We start from the raw sequence: 19,639 nt of genomic DNA, 5'->3' as shown, positions 1-19,639 counted from the left end.
ATTGCATGTCCGACGTGTGATGTGGTACCAACATGACGGGGCACCACCTCATTTTTCCCTGCAAGTGCGAGAGTATTTAAACCAAACATTTCCAAGCCGATGGATTGGACGAGCGGGCCCTGTCGCATGGCCGCCAAGGTCACCGGACCTAACACCGTTAGTTTTCTTTCTGTGGGGTTATGTAAAAGGGCTTATCTACGCTACGCCAGTAGAAACGGTAGAAGAGCTTACACAGCGAATCATTGAAGCGTTCGAAATCATAAGGTCGACTCCACACATGCTCCAGCGTATCCGTGAAAACATGATTCGCCGTTGCCACCTCTGTGTCGCTCAAGGTGGGCGTGTTTTTGAGCCGTTGCTTTAGGCTGTCACTTTGTTAAAACGTATGCAACAACTTGAATGTTGTGAAACAAAGCCGAAGCTGTGATTGATTTCTGAGTGAAATTAAAATCTGTACCACGATTAAAAAGGTTATTTCTCTACTCGAACGCCCGCACATCCACAACATAACACTCTACAACGGGTTGCCTACGCTAACTCTTTCTGGGGCTACAGGGGCTTAACTACTCGTTTCCGGCAACATGTTTATTGGCAAAAATGGTTGCAAATAATAAGAGCTTTCTACCCTCAAGCGTTGTAACATGAATTTTGATATATCCTGTATGTAATCATCTTAGAAACATATTTATCCCTTTTTCACCCCCTTGGGGGTTAAATTTTGTAATTTTATACAGCTTAGTTTTTAAGTTAGCCAAAGACCTTTGTAATGCATGAAGTTCATCAAAATCCGTCAAGAAGTTTTAGATTGATGCTCAAACTAACAATAAAACAGACCGACAAACAGACATAAATTATAAAAAGACTATATTTTTGAGTTCTCAATAATGTAAATAGCCATTTAAAATAGTTTTTACGTCATTTCATCTAATATACACACGTTTTTTCTGGAACAGTTATATTATTAGTATATATATATATATATTTATTTAAGAATATTGTGAATGTCTGTCCATTCAGTAACAAATCAATGATATTTAAAGGTTGTTAATGTATTAAAAGTCAAACTTTTTATTATTTAATTAAATTCATTTATATATGACTATTGCAACTAACCAGAGAATATTAACACATGGAGAAGTGATTTTGATAAGTTCATTATGTTCTAGTAATAATACACTTACATTAACCTACTATCATATATCTGTGGTTATAAAATTTGCAGGGCATTTCAATAGTAATACATTATAACCCCACAATGTTTTTCAATGCATACATTATTCTTTGTAAAATATGGTGCTACCATTTACGTAAGTTGGGTTTTATGGTGATGGAAAGTAGAGATGAATTCAGTGCTTTTTTTTAGAAAATAAATAACACAAAAAATACTAACTTATAATGACTAACATACTAGTCTATTTAACGTTAAATAATTTACGAATTTTAAAATATTTTCTCATATGGACATATTTTTTCTTACAAGAAATTGGTTATTTATTTATAAATGCTAGCCAGTTATAATAACCTTGAACTTCAACATTGTCTTCTGCAGTGTTTTACATTTTAGATTCGATTTACGGATTTTATTTTATATGAACGAGAAAAGAAATTCAGGTTTCACATAGGCAAATAAACTTGATAATTAATAAAATAATTCAAACTAATATTTTACCAAGGAGGTTTATTAAGCATAATAAATTTAACATAATATCCGATGAATAGAATAATATTTAAAATAAAAAATACAAAAATACTTTACACAGAGGCAGATAAAGTTATTTAAAAAAATTCTGATCTCACTAAAATGACTTCTCTCCAGTTGTTAATACGCTAAATACCCAGTTATTATTCCTTATATGTCACACGCTGTCGATTCTAGCTTATAATTTAAAAGACTTCATCATATGATGCCATACTTGTAAGTATAGCACATATTTAAAGTCAATAGTTATAAGACTGAAATATTTTGTCTATCATTTTTCTTTCAAACAGAACGACCGTAATTTTTGTTGCTTGAAACATGGGCAGTAGATGATATCGTGCATTTGGACTATTTTCTATGTCTTAAAGGCAAAAATAAGGCGTAACGTTACTAAATTAAAATTAACATATTGCTGCGGTAAGCCGGCAATTACAAAACTTTTGGAAATTTTCACCAGTTACATTATTTAGTCACGAGAATAATTTTGCTACGTTGACATTGACTGGTATGTAAGTTATTTATATCAAATAACTGTTCTCTAGCCCTCAATACGCAAAGTTAAATACAGCGTTTGCAAAAGATTCGACTAGTTTGAATACTTGTTCCAGTAAGTGAAAGTTTTTTCTTTACAAATTGTAATACCTATATAAACTCTTAACTTACCACTGGACCCAAATAAAATGATAGCTTGGCAAATAACATGATAATTCTAAACATTACAACACATTCGGGTAAGCATAACATTCTCAGAACTATGAAAACAGAATTATTATTTTTTTTAAATATCCTGTGTGTCGTGTGTGATTGTAAAAGTAAATGCATATGTGGTATGCACACAAAGAGACTGTAGCCAGTGTCAAGGTAGCAGCGGTCCTTCCAGGGGTCTAGGCCCAGAAGTGGTGGTCATAGGCCCAGTGCAGAGCGGGTTTCTGGTAGCTGCCTGGCGGAATGATCTGGAAGGCGGGCCGAGAGAAGGCTCCGGAAGCGGTCCGCGCGATCGGCGTCATTGAAAAGATGCCCTCGGTCGCAGCCATCACCTTGCTCGTAATGTCCTGCTCCCCAAACTTCCACATCAGGTCGTAGAAGCTGCGCCAGTACTCGTTCACCGCCTTCAGGGCGAATCTCCCTGCAACACCACGCGCCGCGACGACTAAAAAGCATGTATTCTCCTCGAACCACACCAGAGCAACCCTGACAGTCGTATCCACCACGACATTGTTCCTCCTCGAACCACAGTGGTGGAAGTGGACGACCAGAGCAACCCTGACAGTCGTCTTCACCACGACTTTGTTCCTCCTCGAACCACAGCGGTGGAAGTGGACAACCAGAGCAACCCTGACAGTCGTCAGCACCACGACTTTGTTCCTCCTCTAACCACAGCGGTGGAAGTGGACGACCAGAGCAACCCTGACAGTCGTCTTCACCACGACTTTGTTCCTCCTCGAACCACAGCGGTGGAAGTGGACGACCAGAGCAACCCTGACAGTCGTCTTCACCACGACTTTGTTCCTCCTCGAACCACAGCGGTGGAAGTGGACGACCAGAGCAACCCTGACAGTCGTCACCACCACGACTTTGTTCCTCCTCGAACCACAGCGGTGGAAGTAGACGACCAGAGCAACCCTGACAGTCGTCACCACCACGACTTTGTTCCTCCTCTAACCACAGCGGTGGAAGTGGACGACCAGAGCAACCCTGACAGTCGTATTCACCACGACTTTGTTCCTCCTCGAACCACAGCGGTGGAAGTGGACGACCAGAGCAACCCTGACAGTCGTCTTCACCACGACTTTGTTCCTCCTCGAACCACAGCGGTGGAAGTGGACGACCAGAGCAACCCTGACAGTCGTCACCACCACGACTTTGTTCCTCCTCTAACCACAGCGGTGGAAGTGGACGACCAGAGCAACCCTGACAGTCGTCTTCACCACGACTTTGTTCCTCCTCTAACCACAGCGGTGGAAGTGGACGACCAGAGCAACCCTGACAGTCGTCTTCACCACGACTTTGTTCCTCCTCGAACCACAGCGGTGGAAGTGGACGACCAGAGCAACCCTGACAGTCGTCTTCACCACGACTTTGTTCCTCCTCGAACCACAGCGGTGGAAGTGGACGACCAGAGCAACCCTGACAGTCGTCTTCACCACGACTTTGTTCCTCCTCGAACCACAGCGGTGGAAGTGGACGACCAGAGCAACCCTGACAGTCGTCTTCACCACGACTTTGTTCCTCCTCGAACCATAGCGGTGGAAGTGGACGACCAGAGCAACCCTGACAGTCGTCACCACCACGACTTTGTTCCTCCTCGAACCACAGCGGTGGAAGCGGACAACCAGAGCAACCCTGACAGTCGTCACCACCACGACTTTGTTCCTCCTCTAACCACAGCGGTGGAAGTGGACGACCAGAGCAACCCTGACAGTCGTCTTCACCACGACTTTGTTCCTCCTCGAACCACAGCGGTGGAAGTGGACGACCAGAGCAACCCTGACAGTCGTCTTCACCACGACTTTGTTCCTCCTCGAACCACAGCGGTGGAAGTGGACGACCAGAGCAACCCTGACAGTCGTCTTCACCACGACTTTGTTCCTCCTCGAACCACAGCGGTGGAAGTGGACGACCAGAGCAACCCTGACAGTCGTCACCACCACGACTTTGTTCCTCCTCTAACCACAGCGGTGGAAGTGGACGACCAGAGCAACCCTGACAGTCGTCTTCACCACGACTTTGTTCCTCCTCGAACCACAGCGGTGGAAGTGGACGACCAGAGCAACCCTGACAGTCGTCTTCACCACGACTTTGTTCCTCCTCGAACCACAGCGGTGGAAGTGGACGACCAGAGCAACCCTGACAGTCGTCTTCACCACGACTTTGTTCCTCCTCGAACCACAGCGGTGGAAGTGGACGACCAGAGCAACCCTGACAGTCGTCACCACCACGACTTTGTTCCTCCTCGAACCACAGCGGTGGAAGTGGACGACCAGAGCAACCCTGACAGTCGTCTTCACCACGACTTTGTTCCTCCTCGAACCACAGCGGTGGAAGTGGACGACCAGAGCAACCCTGACAGTCGTCTTCACCACGACTTTGTTCCTCCTCGAACCACAGCGGTGGAAGTGGACGACCAGAGCAACCCTGACAGTCGTCACCACCACGACTTTGTTCCTCCTCGAACCACAGCGGTGGAAGTGGACGACCAGAGCAACCCTGACAGTCGTCTTCACCACGACTTTGTTCCTCCTCGAACCACAGCGGTGGAAGTGGACGACCAGAGCAACCCTGACAGTCGTCACCACCACGACTTTGTTCCTCCTCGAACCACAGCGGTGGAAGTGGACGACCAGAGCAACCCTGACAGTCGTCTTCACCACGACTTTGTTCCTCCTCGAACCACAGCGGTGGAAGTGGACGACCAGAGCAACCCTGACAGTCGTCACCACCACGACTTTGTTCCTCCTCTAACCACAGCGGTGGAAGTGGACGACCAGAGCAACCCTGACAGTCGTCTTCACCACGACTTTGTTCCTCCTCGAACCACAGCGGTGGAAGTGGACGACCAGAGCAACCCTGACAGTCGTCTTCACCACGACTTTGTTCCTCCTCGAACCACAGCGGTGGAAGTGGACGACCAGAGCAACCCTGACAGTCGTCTTCACCACGACTTTGTTCCTCCTCGAACCACAGCGGTGGAAGTGGACGACCAGAGCAACCCTGACAGTCGTCACCACCACGACTTTGTTCCTCCTCGAACCACAGCGGTGGAAGTGGACGACCAGAGCAACCCTGACAGTCGTCTTCACCACGACTTTGTTCCTCCTCGAACCACAGCGGTGGAAGTGGACGACCAGAGCAACCCTGACAGTCGTCTTCACCACGACTTTGTTCCTCCTCGAACCACAGCGGTGGAAGTGGACGACCAGAGCAACCCTGACAGTCGTCACCACCACGACTTTGTTCCTCCTCGAACCACAGCGGTGGAAGTGGACGACCAGAGCAACCCTGACAGTCGTCTCCAACACGACTTTGTTCATAACGTCCGTTTGCTTTTCTAAATTTCACAGGGATGTAACTTTTGATCTCTACACGGGTTTTAGAAAGCTTAAAAGTTTAATATTTGTTTTTAATTCATTAATTTAATCTATTAGCATAAATATACATTTAGCTGAAACTAGATAACTTTTACACTCAGTTACAAACGTGCGAATTAATGGCAATCTCTTTCGTATATGAAATTCATTATATGTACATGTAGCTATTAGTTTAAACATCCTAAACCTGTATTTGTTTCAATTAAATACGTTAATAGTGGCAAATTAAAAAGAGAAAATTATTGGACAAATATTTTAATTCCACAGTATTTTTCTCTCATATATAATGATTTTCAAAATTGTGACTTGTTTTTACATGGAAGTACGCGATAAGTATTTGACTTCGAGTTTGGACAGCTCTCGTGATGTCACTTTCGAATATAAGTACGCATGAGTGTACACTTCACGCGAATTCGGAAACGACCTTTGCTCCTTGTCCAGGACTGTTCAGGAATGTAAATTGTGCAAGTGTTAGGAACGAACTTCACACGGCAGTCGTATCTGTTAGTTCACACATTGGATCATCAAACACGAAAAGAAATGAATATATTTTTTTAAAGGTTTGCAGCTCGGAACACTAAATATATTCGGATACTCTCTGGCCAGACCCGCTCAGCTCAGCCGGGAATGATTCGGAACCAGCCGAGAGGGTGCCAGCTCTCGCACAGCAGGTACACCCGGCTTCGCAATGTCTGGCAACCTGGTCACCGGGAATAGAGTCGTAGCTCGCGGCGTTTTGTCAGCATGTGTGACGATTTGGTTGTTTTGATTCTTTATGTCACACGGGGATTTTAAAATTTTTGACTTGATGTAGGCTTTTGGACATACGCCATTGCTATGCTCATGTATGTCTGTAGAAGAAAACTACAAAAAAAAATGACAAAAAACACAAACTAAGCAAAAAATGTCTGTTGTCAGGATATAAACACCACACAATACTCAACAATAGGAATATGGTCAAACAAAGAAAATCAAAGAAAAATGGACTAACAAAACGAAAAAAACCACAAATGATGACAGCACAAAAATACCGAACCTAAAAAATTCAGCACAACAGTTGAAACGAGACAAAAACACAGCAAAACGAAAAGACGAAACAAACACAATAGTTATCCAAAAACAGAAGAGAACGAAATAAACCCATAAATGATGACAGCACAAAAATATTGAACCCAAAAAATTCAGCACAACAGTCAAAAAAAGACAAAAACACGACAAAACGAAAAGACGAAACAAACACAACAGTTTTCTAAAACAGAAACAAGCGACGTTTCGGGAACTGCTATCTGTTCCCGTCCTCAGGCAGAGACGCACATGTTACGAAAACACAGGTGCGGCTTGAAATATTTTATCACACGATTTTTGTCATAAAACACTTTTAGTCAAACCTAGCAGCGGCTCTCTTTTACTAAGCATATGCATATAAATATAAGCCATATGTATAGATGTTTTCATTCAAATACGTCAAAACTTATCTTCTTTTTTTTAATCAAAAGGTTTCAAGTATTTTTATTGTTTTATATCCCTTTGCACACTGTAAAATAACATGTTTTATTCACTTGTTAAAACTTACCATCATCTATTATATCTATATACATATATATAATATTTCTATTTAAAATTCTATGAAAATACAGTGATTGTAATTAAATAACGGGAGTTATAGTTATTAAATGTGTATATTTAAAATAAAAATGGCAAACTTAAAGTACCTTATCCATGGTAAAAATTAAAAAATCAACTAAATTATTCCGATTCATTATAATGTTTAAATACTTAATTTGTTTGTGCAGCATGACGTCGTCCCAGGTGCTCCCGTGGCTCGCACAGGTCGTTATGCCACCTCGGTGCCTCACTGGTTGGCATTCGTGGTCGGTGGAAAATGTCTCGAACGGGTGTAGGTCGATTGTCATGGAGAGCGGAGATCGACTCGAGCCCTAACGGGACCTGCCAGGACGCGCCAGTTGGCCTTCACCCCTCGGCGCGAGCAGTCGTGTGCGACTCGCGGAGTTCGGCGATCGGCGTTCGCGTGCGGACCGGACAGTCGTGTGCGTACCGAGAACGTGACAAGTTAGTCGTGTGTGTGGTCCAACCACTCCTGCCTGCCACGTGGCGACGTCACGACCACCGAGAGAAAGGAGTCTCGTGCTGTGAACTAGCCCACAGCAATCACCCCTGTTAAAGGTTAGTTGGCGCCCTCAGACACCACCCAGCCACGCATCAACATCGGCAGGACGACAAGAATAAGGAGGAGATGACTGAAATATTTAACAAAGTGCCGTTTGTTGTTTGTTGATTGTGTTAAGTAATCTTGAAACCGAAACAAAGGACAATGATTAGTTGTCAGTATTAATTTTACGTATCATATCAGCGAGCGACTATCAACGCCCTACTTTGTTGGAAAAGCTAACATTTAGAAGCAACTTTTAAAAAAGCATTCTTGTAGACCTCATCACAAAATGCAACTCAACAGGGCCTGACCTACACATAGTCCAGCTGACAAATGATTTGGACAAGAGTTGTATTTTTTTTTAACGTCGTACTGACTGAAGCTATGGAAATACTGCATGTAACCTGAACAATGTCAAGTTTCTTGAATGAGTCATCACACGGACATTTTTGTAACTGCTTACCTGCTTCTTCATTACCCCAAAAAAGGCCCGTAGCGTACGTGTGGAAAGCGGAGATCTTCGGGTCGATCAAGAAGTTTTTGAGGTTCAAAAATGTTTCGTCCCCTTTCTTCACGAGGTCCGCAGTCAGTTTCCAGGTGTCGGTGATGTCCTCTGCAACAAAGAGAGATGCCCCGACGTTAGTCATTCCTTGTCCAGGTACATGTACATTAGGTTCACACCTCATTGATTCATCAATACTCCCCCGGGCAAGTAATCCCGTTAGGGCATAATCCTGGTAGGGAGAAAGATGGGTCTTTTACATGCCTGACACTGTTACCAGTGCCAAACATGGGTTCCTAGAACCGGGAAATAGATTCGCCATTTCCAATCGCAGCATGTTACTGGAGAGCGCACGGCTAGGTCAAGAGGTTGAGGAGACCCATCCCAACTTCGGCCCCACCGACCCGCCCCCAGCTCCGCCGTTAAACCCCCAGACCACCTACAGAGCCAGCCCCCTCTGCGGGATCTGAGCAGCACCGACACAGAACCATGTCTCTCACATCCCTGGGACCCCTCGGTCACCCAGTTGCTCGTGATCCAGCCGAGGCCTATCCAACCTCTACTAGCTCAGCAGGCTAGTACCCGAGCTTAAGTAGCTCAACACTTCCACTCGTCAACAGGGCGGGGACCCCTCGGAGTGTTCCAGGTACAGCTTGAATGAATGGGTGTCCGCCGGTAGTATATGTTCGCCGGTCCGAGCCCTGGAGTCTGAGTGTGGTGGCAGAAACACTGTCCGCCATCTTGAATTGTGACGTCGCGGCGGCCATTTCTGGTTTCGAATTCCCCAAAAATCCTCAAAAAATTATTAAAAAATGACTCAAAATGACTCAAAATTACCCTATTTCAAGGGAAAAATTATTTTTTTTTTCGGAGAGAAAATTTCCCATTTCTTCCCTCAAAAATTCTAAAATTTAGAATTCGGAATGCCTCAAAATAATTTTTCCTTGGAAATAACCCAAATCCCTCACAGCTGCTTAAAATTTCTGTCGTCTAGCCGCCCTAAGCCACCGAGGTCAAGACCTTGACTGTAAACTTGAAAATTATAAATTTTTGACCAACAAATTCTGAACAAATTGCAAACAATATAAAAAATGGCGTACCTCAAATGTTAAGTTACGGAATCCATCTCAGTATTTGGTTCGATTCCCGGCAAGAGTAAAAAGTATTTTATATATAACAATTTTAAAAATTCTAATTTAAATTTAAATAAAATTGATATAAAAATGATTACGTTGCACCCATCATTTTGGATTATTAAACCGTTGCACTTATCTTTACGCCCGCCAACTTGAAAATCCGTAAGTTTTATGCTAGAAAATCGGGGAAAATTTGAAAATTAATAAGATAATGTATTTAATAAATTTTAAAAAAACGTTTGTCGTCAATTTTTTGTTTATTACGTCACTCCCGCCATTTTAAAAATCCGTAATTACTTAGCTAAAAATTCAGGAAAATATTTAATTTATTAAAAACCTTTAAATACCATTTCAATAAAATTTTAATTAAAAAACGCACTTACCTAATGGCCCCCGGAACGGGAAACAAAGGGTTGCGTTCAAGCAAAACCAAAGTAATGGCTTGTGAGTGTCACACATTATATTTTCTGCGAATATGTGGTTAACAAAGACAAAAGAGATAAATCTCGAGCACTCAATTGGCCTTGCGCACATTTTCTGTTTCTTGACCTACTCAAGGACGCGCACAGAATGTGCCTATCAACAAATTTTTTTTTGATTATTACTAACAAGTCATACATCAACTTTAAAATATAGTGAAATCTTATTATTCTGTAAAATAAAAAAAGTTAATAATTACAATAGCAAGACTTTAATGAATAGAAAACTTTCATACGTTAAATGAGACTAAGCCAAGTTGTAATATTTCAAAAATAAAATATCTGAGGCACACAATGTTAAAATGACAAGGGCAAAAATGACTTTTAAATGAACCAAGTATTTACAGCAAAACAACTATCCTCAAACATTAAGATTGCGTGGTACGACGCCTTTAACTTCAATGTTTTAACCAAAAAAAAACCTCTACCAGCTTTACACGAACCCCTGGAGTATTGTGGGTGCACACTGGCCGCACACTCGCCCTAGAGTCCGTAGGACGTCCTGACCCATGGTCGCTCGTCGAGCCGTCTCTTCCACCAGCGCGCCTGCCGACTAGCATGCTCCTGCCCCAACAGCACTCGCGCTTCCCAACACGAACAACGAGTTGCCCCGACGACTGCGACACAGTGACGCGACAAACAGGCGACAGCCCTCTTCGCCCGAGTCCAGCATGTCCGCCCCTGTCACACTCAAACCAGGGGTCTTGAAAAAAACCAGTCTCGTTGCACAACCTCAACACTCTTACACAAAGTCAATACTAGTTGCCTCGCGTTCAGAAGTAAGTGTCGGGAATAAAGCCAAAGTCAGGCATATCATTACACTGGCCATGACTTGACAGCCAAAAATCAACCACCGCAGTCACACACATAAACCAACCACGAGTATTTCCTTCAGATTTTCTGCTCATTATCTCGTGTTCGCTCGGCGAGCAAAAAGTGACACATCAACGCCGAGCATTTTCAGACCTCGGTTGCGTCTTTACACATAAAACTCGCCCGACGAGTCCTCAACTCGATCCACGAGTTGACGCAAAACCTTCTTCGCTAAGTCGCTCTCCGCTGCACTGCCTTCGGGTCTCTCCTCGACGACTGGGCTAAGTCCGATTTCCCAAGAAACATGTAAGTCGAGCTTACCCGTCCCAGAGACTAAGTCCACCCTCGATGTTCGATGCGCGCTCGGGCACAGTGGCGCTCCTGGTGGTCTGGCTCGGCGGCGGCAGGACGACGATCGTGGAGTTGTGCTTCGTGCTCCTTCCTCCTGCACTCTCTGTGCTCTGTACTTTTTTTCCTAGCCTAACTTAAAGCTACGAGTTTGCGGGAGGGGTCTGGGTAGGGAAGACTCTAAGTGCGTCTCAGGCCGAAGCCTATACGCTATAATCATGCAGGGTGTTAGCCATGCAGGAGAGGAAGCATGCATCATGTGCTAGGAGGGGATTGGCCAGCCATGGCAGCAATTGGCGCTACGACTATATCCCCTCACTGACTATTCCAGACTAAAACTAGATAAGTTGGGCCCAGGTAAAACCTGCATGGACACACGGAAAACCCTGGGCTCTTACATGCAGGGTGCAAAAATCATGCATTTATGCGTGCAGGATGGTTACGGTAAACAAAAGGATGGACCTGGAAGAAGGGTTGGACAGAGTAGAAAAGAGTATACTGTGTTCCGATCGGGGTTATACATTATCATCGGGCGCGCTTCCCCTTCTTCCTCGAATCGCCCAGAAGGTCCGTGTTACTCCTGCCTCGGCGAAGACTCAAGGAGGGGTGGTAGTTACGTAAGCTGTCACATGGCCACGTGGTCAACTCCCACCACTCCACTGCTTCAGCAGAGGCGCGCGAAACCTGCGGCTATAACTTTCCTGGAAGATAGGCCACCCGCAGCACACGGGTGTTGAGGGAGTAGAACCATTCAGGGGTACAAAGTCCAAGCCAGGGGGGAAAAATGTGTATTATTTAGACTCTCTTGCTTACATTTTTAGTAGGGAGGTTTACAAATATGTATCCAAATAGCACCAAATAATATAACGTATTTTTGAAAACAACTTCCGATTGCAGAAAACTTAAGCTTAGCTGTGTTGTTACAGAGGTTGATGTTTTCCGACTGCACTATTAACTACTATTTAAGTAAAGCTGAATTTGTTTAAGTAAAGCGGTGACCTCCCTCGTTTTCACCACCTCTAGAGGAGGTGAGCCGACAGTAGAAGATGCACGGAGGGATTCTGACAGCGCCTACCTGGTAGGCAAGCAACCAGTCACCACTGTCGGACGGGGAAAGAAACAAAGTTATCAGAAGACATACCAGAGATATTATTACTGAAATAACACTTTCAGTTTATTGCAAAGCTACTGACACTGATTTTCTTAATTAACGCACAACTTAAGAAAAGTCAAAAGAGTTCCTATTGTTGACGACCGGAATTATATCAATAATAATAATAATTATGTGACAACATTTTCTTCCTCATAAAAATGTGACTGCTTATAACTATGAAAAATATTATTTAAAAAGCCTTTTTTTCCTATTGCTATTGGATAATTAGGATGCAGACTAAAATAATTAAATACAAATAATTAAATATATTGTTTACTTTTTTTTCGTCAAACGTGTCAAACAGTCACCGAGTAACATTGACCCATAACATGATGCAGGTCTGCTGTTCTGGAATTGTGCGTGAAAGTTTCGGACGGCTGAGTTCCGGGATGCGTTGTCACGCGCAGATGAGTTGTACCCAATGCACAAACAGTGCTATCCACCCCGCGGATTGTTTAGAAATGCCCTCTGGTTGACCTCCAAAACACAGCTGGTTGAAGAACCAACTCCTGTGCGATGGGTACTGGGGCAGGACTCCAGTAACGGCGCAGATGTATGTGGAGTTGTTAGTTATAAAGCTGGAGTAAGCATATCTCGTTAGTCGCTCCCTGATTAGCTAACTGGTATAAAAACCAGGGTAGTTAATAAGCCAGATAACTTAAATTAAATACAATTCTATTGGATAGCATTTTATTTTTGTCTCATTTGCTGGTAGGATGACCAATAAGTGATTTTAAAAATACACTAACCTAAGATTGTATAAAAAGTGTCGCGTACCAAAGTTTGGACCAGAAGTTACCTTTCCTGAAGGCTACCGTCGTTACCATAGAAAATGCATACATTAAATCGCATTCGCTTTAATGCTGTCGTCTTATAATATGAATAGACTTATTCCCTTCCATAATAAATTTAATATTTAGTTCCTAGTGTTTTTAAAGCAGGTGTCTAAGACTGTCGAAGAATCTTGATATCATTGTGGTTTTCAACACTGAATAAAGAGCCAGGCACGATTTATTACTGGCTAATAAAAGATAATGTATTGACAATATATAAACCTTAACGCTAAAGTAGTAGTATAGGAATGACGGGCCGAGATCTGGCTTCTGGCTGAGGTGCCGAGGTGCCGGTCCACCATCTTGGATTTGTGACGTCACGGCGGCAAAAATTCCTCAAAATTCCTCAAAAATGACTCAAAATGACTCAAAAATTCCCGTTTTAAGAAAAAATTTCCCGTTTTCGAGGGAAAAATTCCCATTTCGAGGGAAAATTTCCCGTTTTATTCCTCAAAAATCCCAACGGCTAGAAATGTCCTGATAGAGGCTTAAGCATCCTTAATTCAAGCCTCAGTTAAGCCTCTATCAGGATGTGACCTTGACCTTTGACCTTGACCCCGGCGGCCATCTTGGATCCGCCATTTTGGATGACGTCATTGTGTTCTCGAAAATTCCAAAGACGTGTTTTCCGCCATATTGGATGATGACGTCACCGTTGCAATTTTGGTTACGGCCGCCATATTTAACTTTTTTATTTATTATCCGATTTTAATGAAATTTTTTTTTTAAAATATAAAAAAATTCAAATAATAAAATTTTAATAAAATACTTATAAAAATATACTTTTACGACACGGAGGTCAGAGTCCTCGGTTCGAACCCGGTGAGTGCAAAAAAAACTAAAAATGGCGACAGGCTCCTTCCTCAATGGTGGATGCAGGCAGACTGACTCCTACCACTTTTTTTCAAAGCATATATATCGTCAGCTGGTATGACGTCATGTCCGCCATCTTGAAAATCCATAATTTTAATGCTAGAGATTCGGGAAAAATTTAAAAATCATTAAAAAAATTAACTAATCGAATTAAATAATAAAAAAATCCTTATAACCACCGTTGCACTTTTCGTAACGGCCACCATCATTTAATCAAGAAACTGGAGGTCACCATCTTGTTTTCATCCGCTAGAGTGTGCTGATACCATGTTAGTATACTTAACCGGTCACCACACCTTTAACCTTGACCTTGAAATTTGACCTTGACCTTGAAATTTGACCTTGACCGTGAACTTTGACCTTGACCTTGATATTTTACCTTGACCTTTGACCTTGTCCTTGAAATTTGACCTTGACCTTGAAATTTGACCTTGACCTTGAAATTTGACCTTGACCTGGATATTTGACTTTGACCCTGAAATTTGACTTTGTCCTTGTCGACCATCATGGATTCGACATTTTATGTTCAGTACATGCTACCAGGAGCTACCACCTGCTGGAGTACGCCATCTTGTGTGTGTGTACTTGTATTATAGAGTACATTTCCATCTGGATAATTTTATTCTAACCCGCTACAGTGCAGTAATCATTTATTATAGAGGTGCCCCCCGCCATCTTGAAATACGGCCGCCATCTTGAAATCATGTAATAATGTAGCTAGAAAAGCGGGAAAAAATCCAAAATTCATTAAATAAATCACTCATTAACTTACATATTGATTCGATCGATTCCTGTCCTCGGTTCGATACCCGATCGATGCAATAATGTTTAATATTATGTAAAAAATAATAATTTCAATAAACCATGTTCAACATACGTAAAGAGACTCTAAATCATCTACAACCATCATCCTATCAGACATCAAGACCAACATATTGGTAATTCACAATTTTAATGCTAGAAATTCGGGAAAAAAATCCAAAATTCATTAAATAAATTTGTAATCCATATAATGATTGATTGGATCGACTAAGGTCCTTGGTTCGATCCCTAGCCGATACAAAACAACTTTAATTAAAAAAATACTAAAAAAGTGTTAGGTTTGAGAAAATAAAAACACCACAAGTTCTTTTAAAAATATTATTACATAAATTCAATACACTACTACAAGTACAAAAAAAAACTGACAAATTAGCAAAGCCTTTTGGATTCCTCGATTCAAACAGTCTTCATATTGTACGGACTAAGCCTTTTACATGACTTTAAATGTCTATCCGATCCGGTCATCACCACAGCCACAGACGGACTGAAGTCCATATCACCAGGGTCTCACTTATATAGACTCATCAGCCGGTACAACACAAGAGTCAAAACAATAACCATGTTCATTATACGCGCACTTAACTTTCTCGGAGCATTTTTTATAATGAAGATGTAAGCTATCAAGACGTGAAATTAGTTTTTTGCACTTATTGCACTGAAATTGTATTCTTTTAACATTACTAGAACAACTGCTTCTTTCATGTCTGCGAGCATTTGAGGTGATAGTAAATGATGCGTCACAGTATTTGCACTGACGCAATGTACGCTCTTCATTAGTTGAAGAATCCATTGCTGATGATGAAACTTCGGATGATGGTGGAACAGCACATATCGAAGTCTCCTCCAGTGTTGTCAGAGGCGTTGCCAACGGGATCTGCTCCAACATCGTCGGCGCTGGCGTCATGGTTCCCGTAGTCGATGGTACATCCTCCATCGAGTTCGACGTTAAAGTCGGTAAAGATGCCATCGAAGTCTCAAGAACAGGCAATTACACGACTTATGCACCAGAAGAAACAAACTAGGTGATCCGTACACCGTCGACGGCAGTAACAAACTGAGCGTCCTGCTGTCTAGGACTCGCTTATATACACGCACCGGATGGAATAATACGCTAGTCAAATCAAGAACAATTTATTATAATACTAGAGTCAAAACAACATTAAAAAAATAGAAGCACCATCAACAAAAAAAAGGCAGCACATTTGGAAGCACCGACAACGAAAAAGGCAGCACCATCATCGAAAAGGCCGCACATTTGTCATTGGCTCCAATACTCATTGGCTCCAATATTCATTGGTTCCATCAGTCTATTGATTCTATCAGTCTAGTGACTCCAACAGTCATTGACACCAACAGCCTTTTTCTTCATCAGCTCCAATGATATTTGGCTAGAATGCTACGAGTCTAAGAGACTATGAGGCTACAATTCTACGAGTGTACAAGACTCCTCCAACTACCTTCAAGTGTATAAAGCTCCAAATGCTCCAACACGCAATGTACGCAATGTACGCGCAATACACACAGTACACACACAGGAAACGGAACGTACACACACAGTACACACAGGAAACGGAACGTACACACAGTACACACAGGAAACGGAACGTACACACAGTACACACAGGAAACGGAACGTACACACAGTACACACAGGAAACGGAACGTACACACAGTACACACAGGAAACGGAACGTACACACAGTACACACAGGAAACGGAACGTACACACAGTACACACAGGAAACGGAACGTACACACAGTACACACAGGAAACGGAACGTACACACAGTACACACAGGAAACAGAACGTACACACAGTACACACAGGAAACGGAACGTACACACAATGACTACACTTCGTTCGCGCAGTATAAGCATTTAATGAGAACGAAGCACGTTTGGACGGAAATTCTATAAAACGAAAGCTCATTTAACGAAAAGGAGGCGCATTCTCTCGTTCATTCAACTTGGTAGGATGCAATCGTCAATGATAAGTTAGGATATAATCTCTCCAACAGTCTATGAATCCAACAGTTTATATTTCCATTAGCCATCGACTCCAACAGTCATTGACTCCAACAGTCATTGGCTCCAACAGTCATTGCCTCCAACAGCTCCAAATGGCTCCAACAGCTCCAAATGGATCCAAATGCTCCAAACGACCTCCAAATGCTTGACAGCTCCAAATGGCTCCAAATGCTCCAAACGGCCTCCAAATGACTCCAACAGCCTCCAAATGCTTAACACATCTCCAAATGGCTCCAAATGCTCCAAACGGCCTCCAAATGCTTGACAGCTCCAAATGTCTCCAGCAGCTCCAAATGCTCCAAATGGCTCCAACAGCTCCAACAGCTCCAAATGGCTCCAACAGCTCAAAATGCTCCAAACGGTCTCCAAATGGCTCCAACAGCTCCAACAGCCTCCAAATGCTTAACTCAGCTCCAAATGGCTCCAAATGTTCCAAACGGCCTTCAAATGCTTGACAGCTCCAAATGCTCCAAATGGCTCCAACAGCTCCAAAAGGCTCCAAATGCTTCAAAAGACTCCAAATGCTCCAACAGCTCCAAATGGCTCCATCAGCTCCAACAGCTCCAAAAAAAAGGCTCCAAATGCTCCAACAGCCTCCAAATGCTTAACACAGCGCCAGATGCTTCAAAAGGCTCCAATTATCGCATCTGTCTTCGTCGGCATTTTCTCTTTTGCTCCCACTGCTCCAACAGCATTATGTTATATGATTCCATGGATACTTTGTTACGTAGCTACAGGTCTACGAGGTTCCAATGCATCATGTTTACGAAGCTTCCAGGACACGAGGCTACATGGCTACGAGACTACATGACTCTAACTGATTACAATAGCACCACTCAGTGGTGAGAGTTAGGTTATCTAATGCAAAGCAAATTGATGTAAGTAGTTCTGACTGTCATCAACAGATGTAGCCACGTGTTGCTTGCAGGTAAATATTAATTAGTTATTTTATGTGGGATGCGGGATGCTCACTAACGATCGCAAAAGAAGGAGGGCTTCGCTAGACACCAAGGAGAAGGAAGTTCGTCTTACATGTTAATGCTTCGCTGATGTTTCATGGCATATTATTTGACTGAGTAATGGTTGTTTATTTCTTTAATTCCACCTGGTAAAATTATTGCAAGTGTCAATTTATTAGCAGAAATTCACTAATTAAATGTAGCTCTGAATAAAATGACATGACGCATTAGGTAAATATCCTTCATGCAGAGATCGATTTCACACAAATAATCAGCAGCACTCAGAGAAAATCATTAGATGTCTAGCCAGGAATAACCAGAAGCACTTGGAGAAAACCATCAAATTATTAACAAGAATAATCAGGAGCACACTGAGGAAACCACCATAATATTAACAATAATAATCGGAAGCACACGGAGAAAACCATCATAATATTAACCAAATTAATTGGAAGCACACAGAGAAAACCACCACATGTTTTCTTTGATATCATAAAATTACAAGAAAAAATATTTAAAAATAAAAATAAATTAATAAAAAAATTAAAAAAATTAAAAAATGCATAAACAGTTTCTGCTAGCTTGTAAACTTATCATTGTTGATCAAAGATAGAGTTCTTGTACAAGCCAGAAATTTATGCATTTTTTAATTTTTTTAATTTTTTTATTAATTTATTTTTATTTTTAAATATTTTTTCTTGTAATTTTATGATATCAAAGAAAACATGTGGTGGTTTTCTCTGTGTGCTTCCAATTAATTTGGTTAATATTATGATGGTTTTCTCCGTGTGCTTCCGATTATTATTGTTAATATTATGGTGGTTTCCTCAGTGTGCTCCTGATTATTCTTGTTAATAATTTGATGGTTTTCTCCAAGTGCTTCTGGTTATTCCTGGCTAGACATCTAATGATTTTCTCTGAGTGCTGCTGATTATTTGTGTGAAATCGATCTCTGCATGAAGGATATTTACCTAATGCGTCATGTCATTTTATTCAGAGCTACATTTAATTAGTGAATTTCTGCTAATAAATTGACACTTGCAATAATTTTACCAGGTGGAATTAAAGAAATAAACAACCATTACTCAGTCAAATAATATGCCATGAAACATCAGCGAAGCATTAACATGTAAGACGAACTTCCTTCTCCTTGGTGTCTAGCGAAGCCCTCCTTCTTTTGCGATCGTTAGTGAGCATCCCGCATCCCACATAAAATAACTAATTAATATTTACCTGCAAGCAACACGTGGCTACATCTGTTGATGACAGTCAGAACTACTTACATCAATTTGCTTTGCATTAGATAACCTAACTCTCACCACTGAGTGGTGCTATTGTAATTAGTTAGAGTCATGTAGTCTCGTAGCCATGTAGCCTCGTGTCCTGGAAGCTTCGTAAACATGATGCATTGGAACCTCGTAGACCTGTAGCTACGTAACAAAGTATCCATGGAATCATATAACATAATGCTGTTGGAGCAGTGGGAGCAAAAGAGAAAATGCCGACGAAGACAGATGCGATAATTGGAGCCTTTTGAAGCATCTGGCGCTGTGTTAAGCATTTGGAGGCTGTTGGAGCATTTGGAGCCTTTTTTTTGGAGCTGTTGGAGCTGATGGAGCCATTTGGAGCTGTTGGAGCATTTGGAGTCTTTTGAAGCATTTGGAGCCTTTTGGAGCTGTTGGAGCCATTTGGAGCATTTGGAGCTGTCAAGCATTTGAAGGCCGTTTGGAACATTT

The 19,639-nt window shown here is 42.1% G+C and overlaps 1 protein-coding gene across 1 annotated transcript in view; it reads right to left on the bottom strand.

The window, feature by feature from the left end:
• Nucleotides 1–1,661: 1,661 nt before the first annotated feature.
• The window catches only part of LOC134530266 (uncharacterized), a 48,039-nt gene continuing 30,061 nt past the window's right edge, over nucleotides 1,662–19,639 (bottom strand). The window contains exons 5-6 of the mRNA XM_063364961.1: nucleotides 8,421–8,570; nucleotides 1,662–2,825 (exon numbers count right to left, since the gene is read on the bottom strand). Coding sequence (XP_063221031.1) covers nucleotides 2,584–2,825; nucleotides 8,421–8,570 — 392 coding nt within the window. The 3' untranslated portion in view covers nucleotides 1,662–2,583. The remainder of the gene's footprint in view (nucleotides 2,826–8,420; nucleotides 8,571–19,639) is intronic.

Source organism: Bacillus rossius, chromosome 3, assembly GCF_032445375.1.
Source record: "Bacillus rossius redtenbacheri isolate Brsri chromosome 3, Brsri_v3, whole genome shotgun sequence".
NCBI lineage: Eukaryota > Metazoa > Arthropoda > Insecta > Phasmatodea > Bacillidae > Bacillus > Bacillus rossius.
This window is presented reverse-complemented; position numbering and strand designations above follow the sequence as displayed.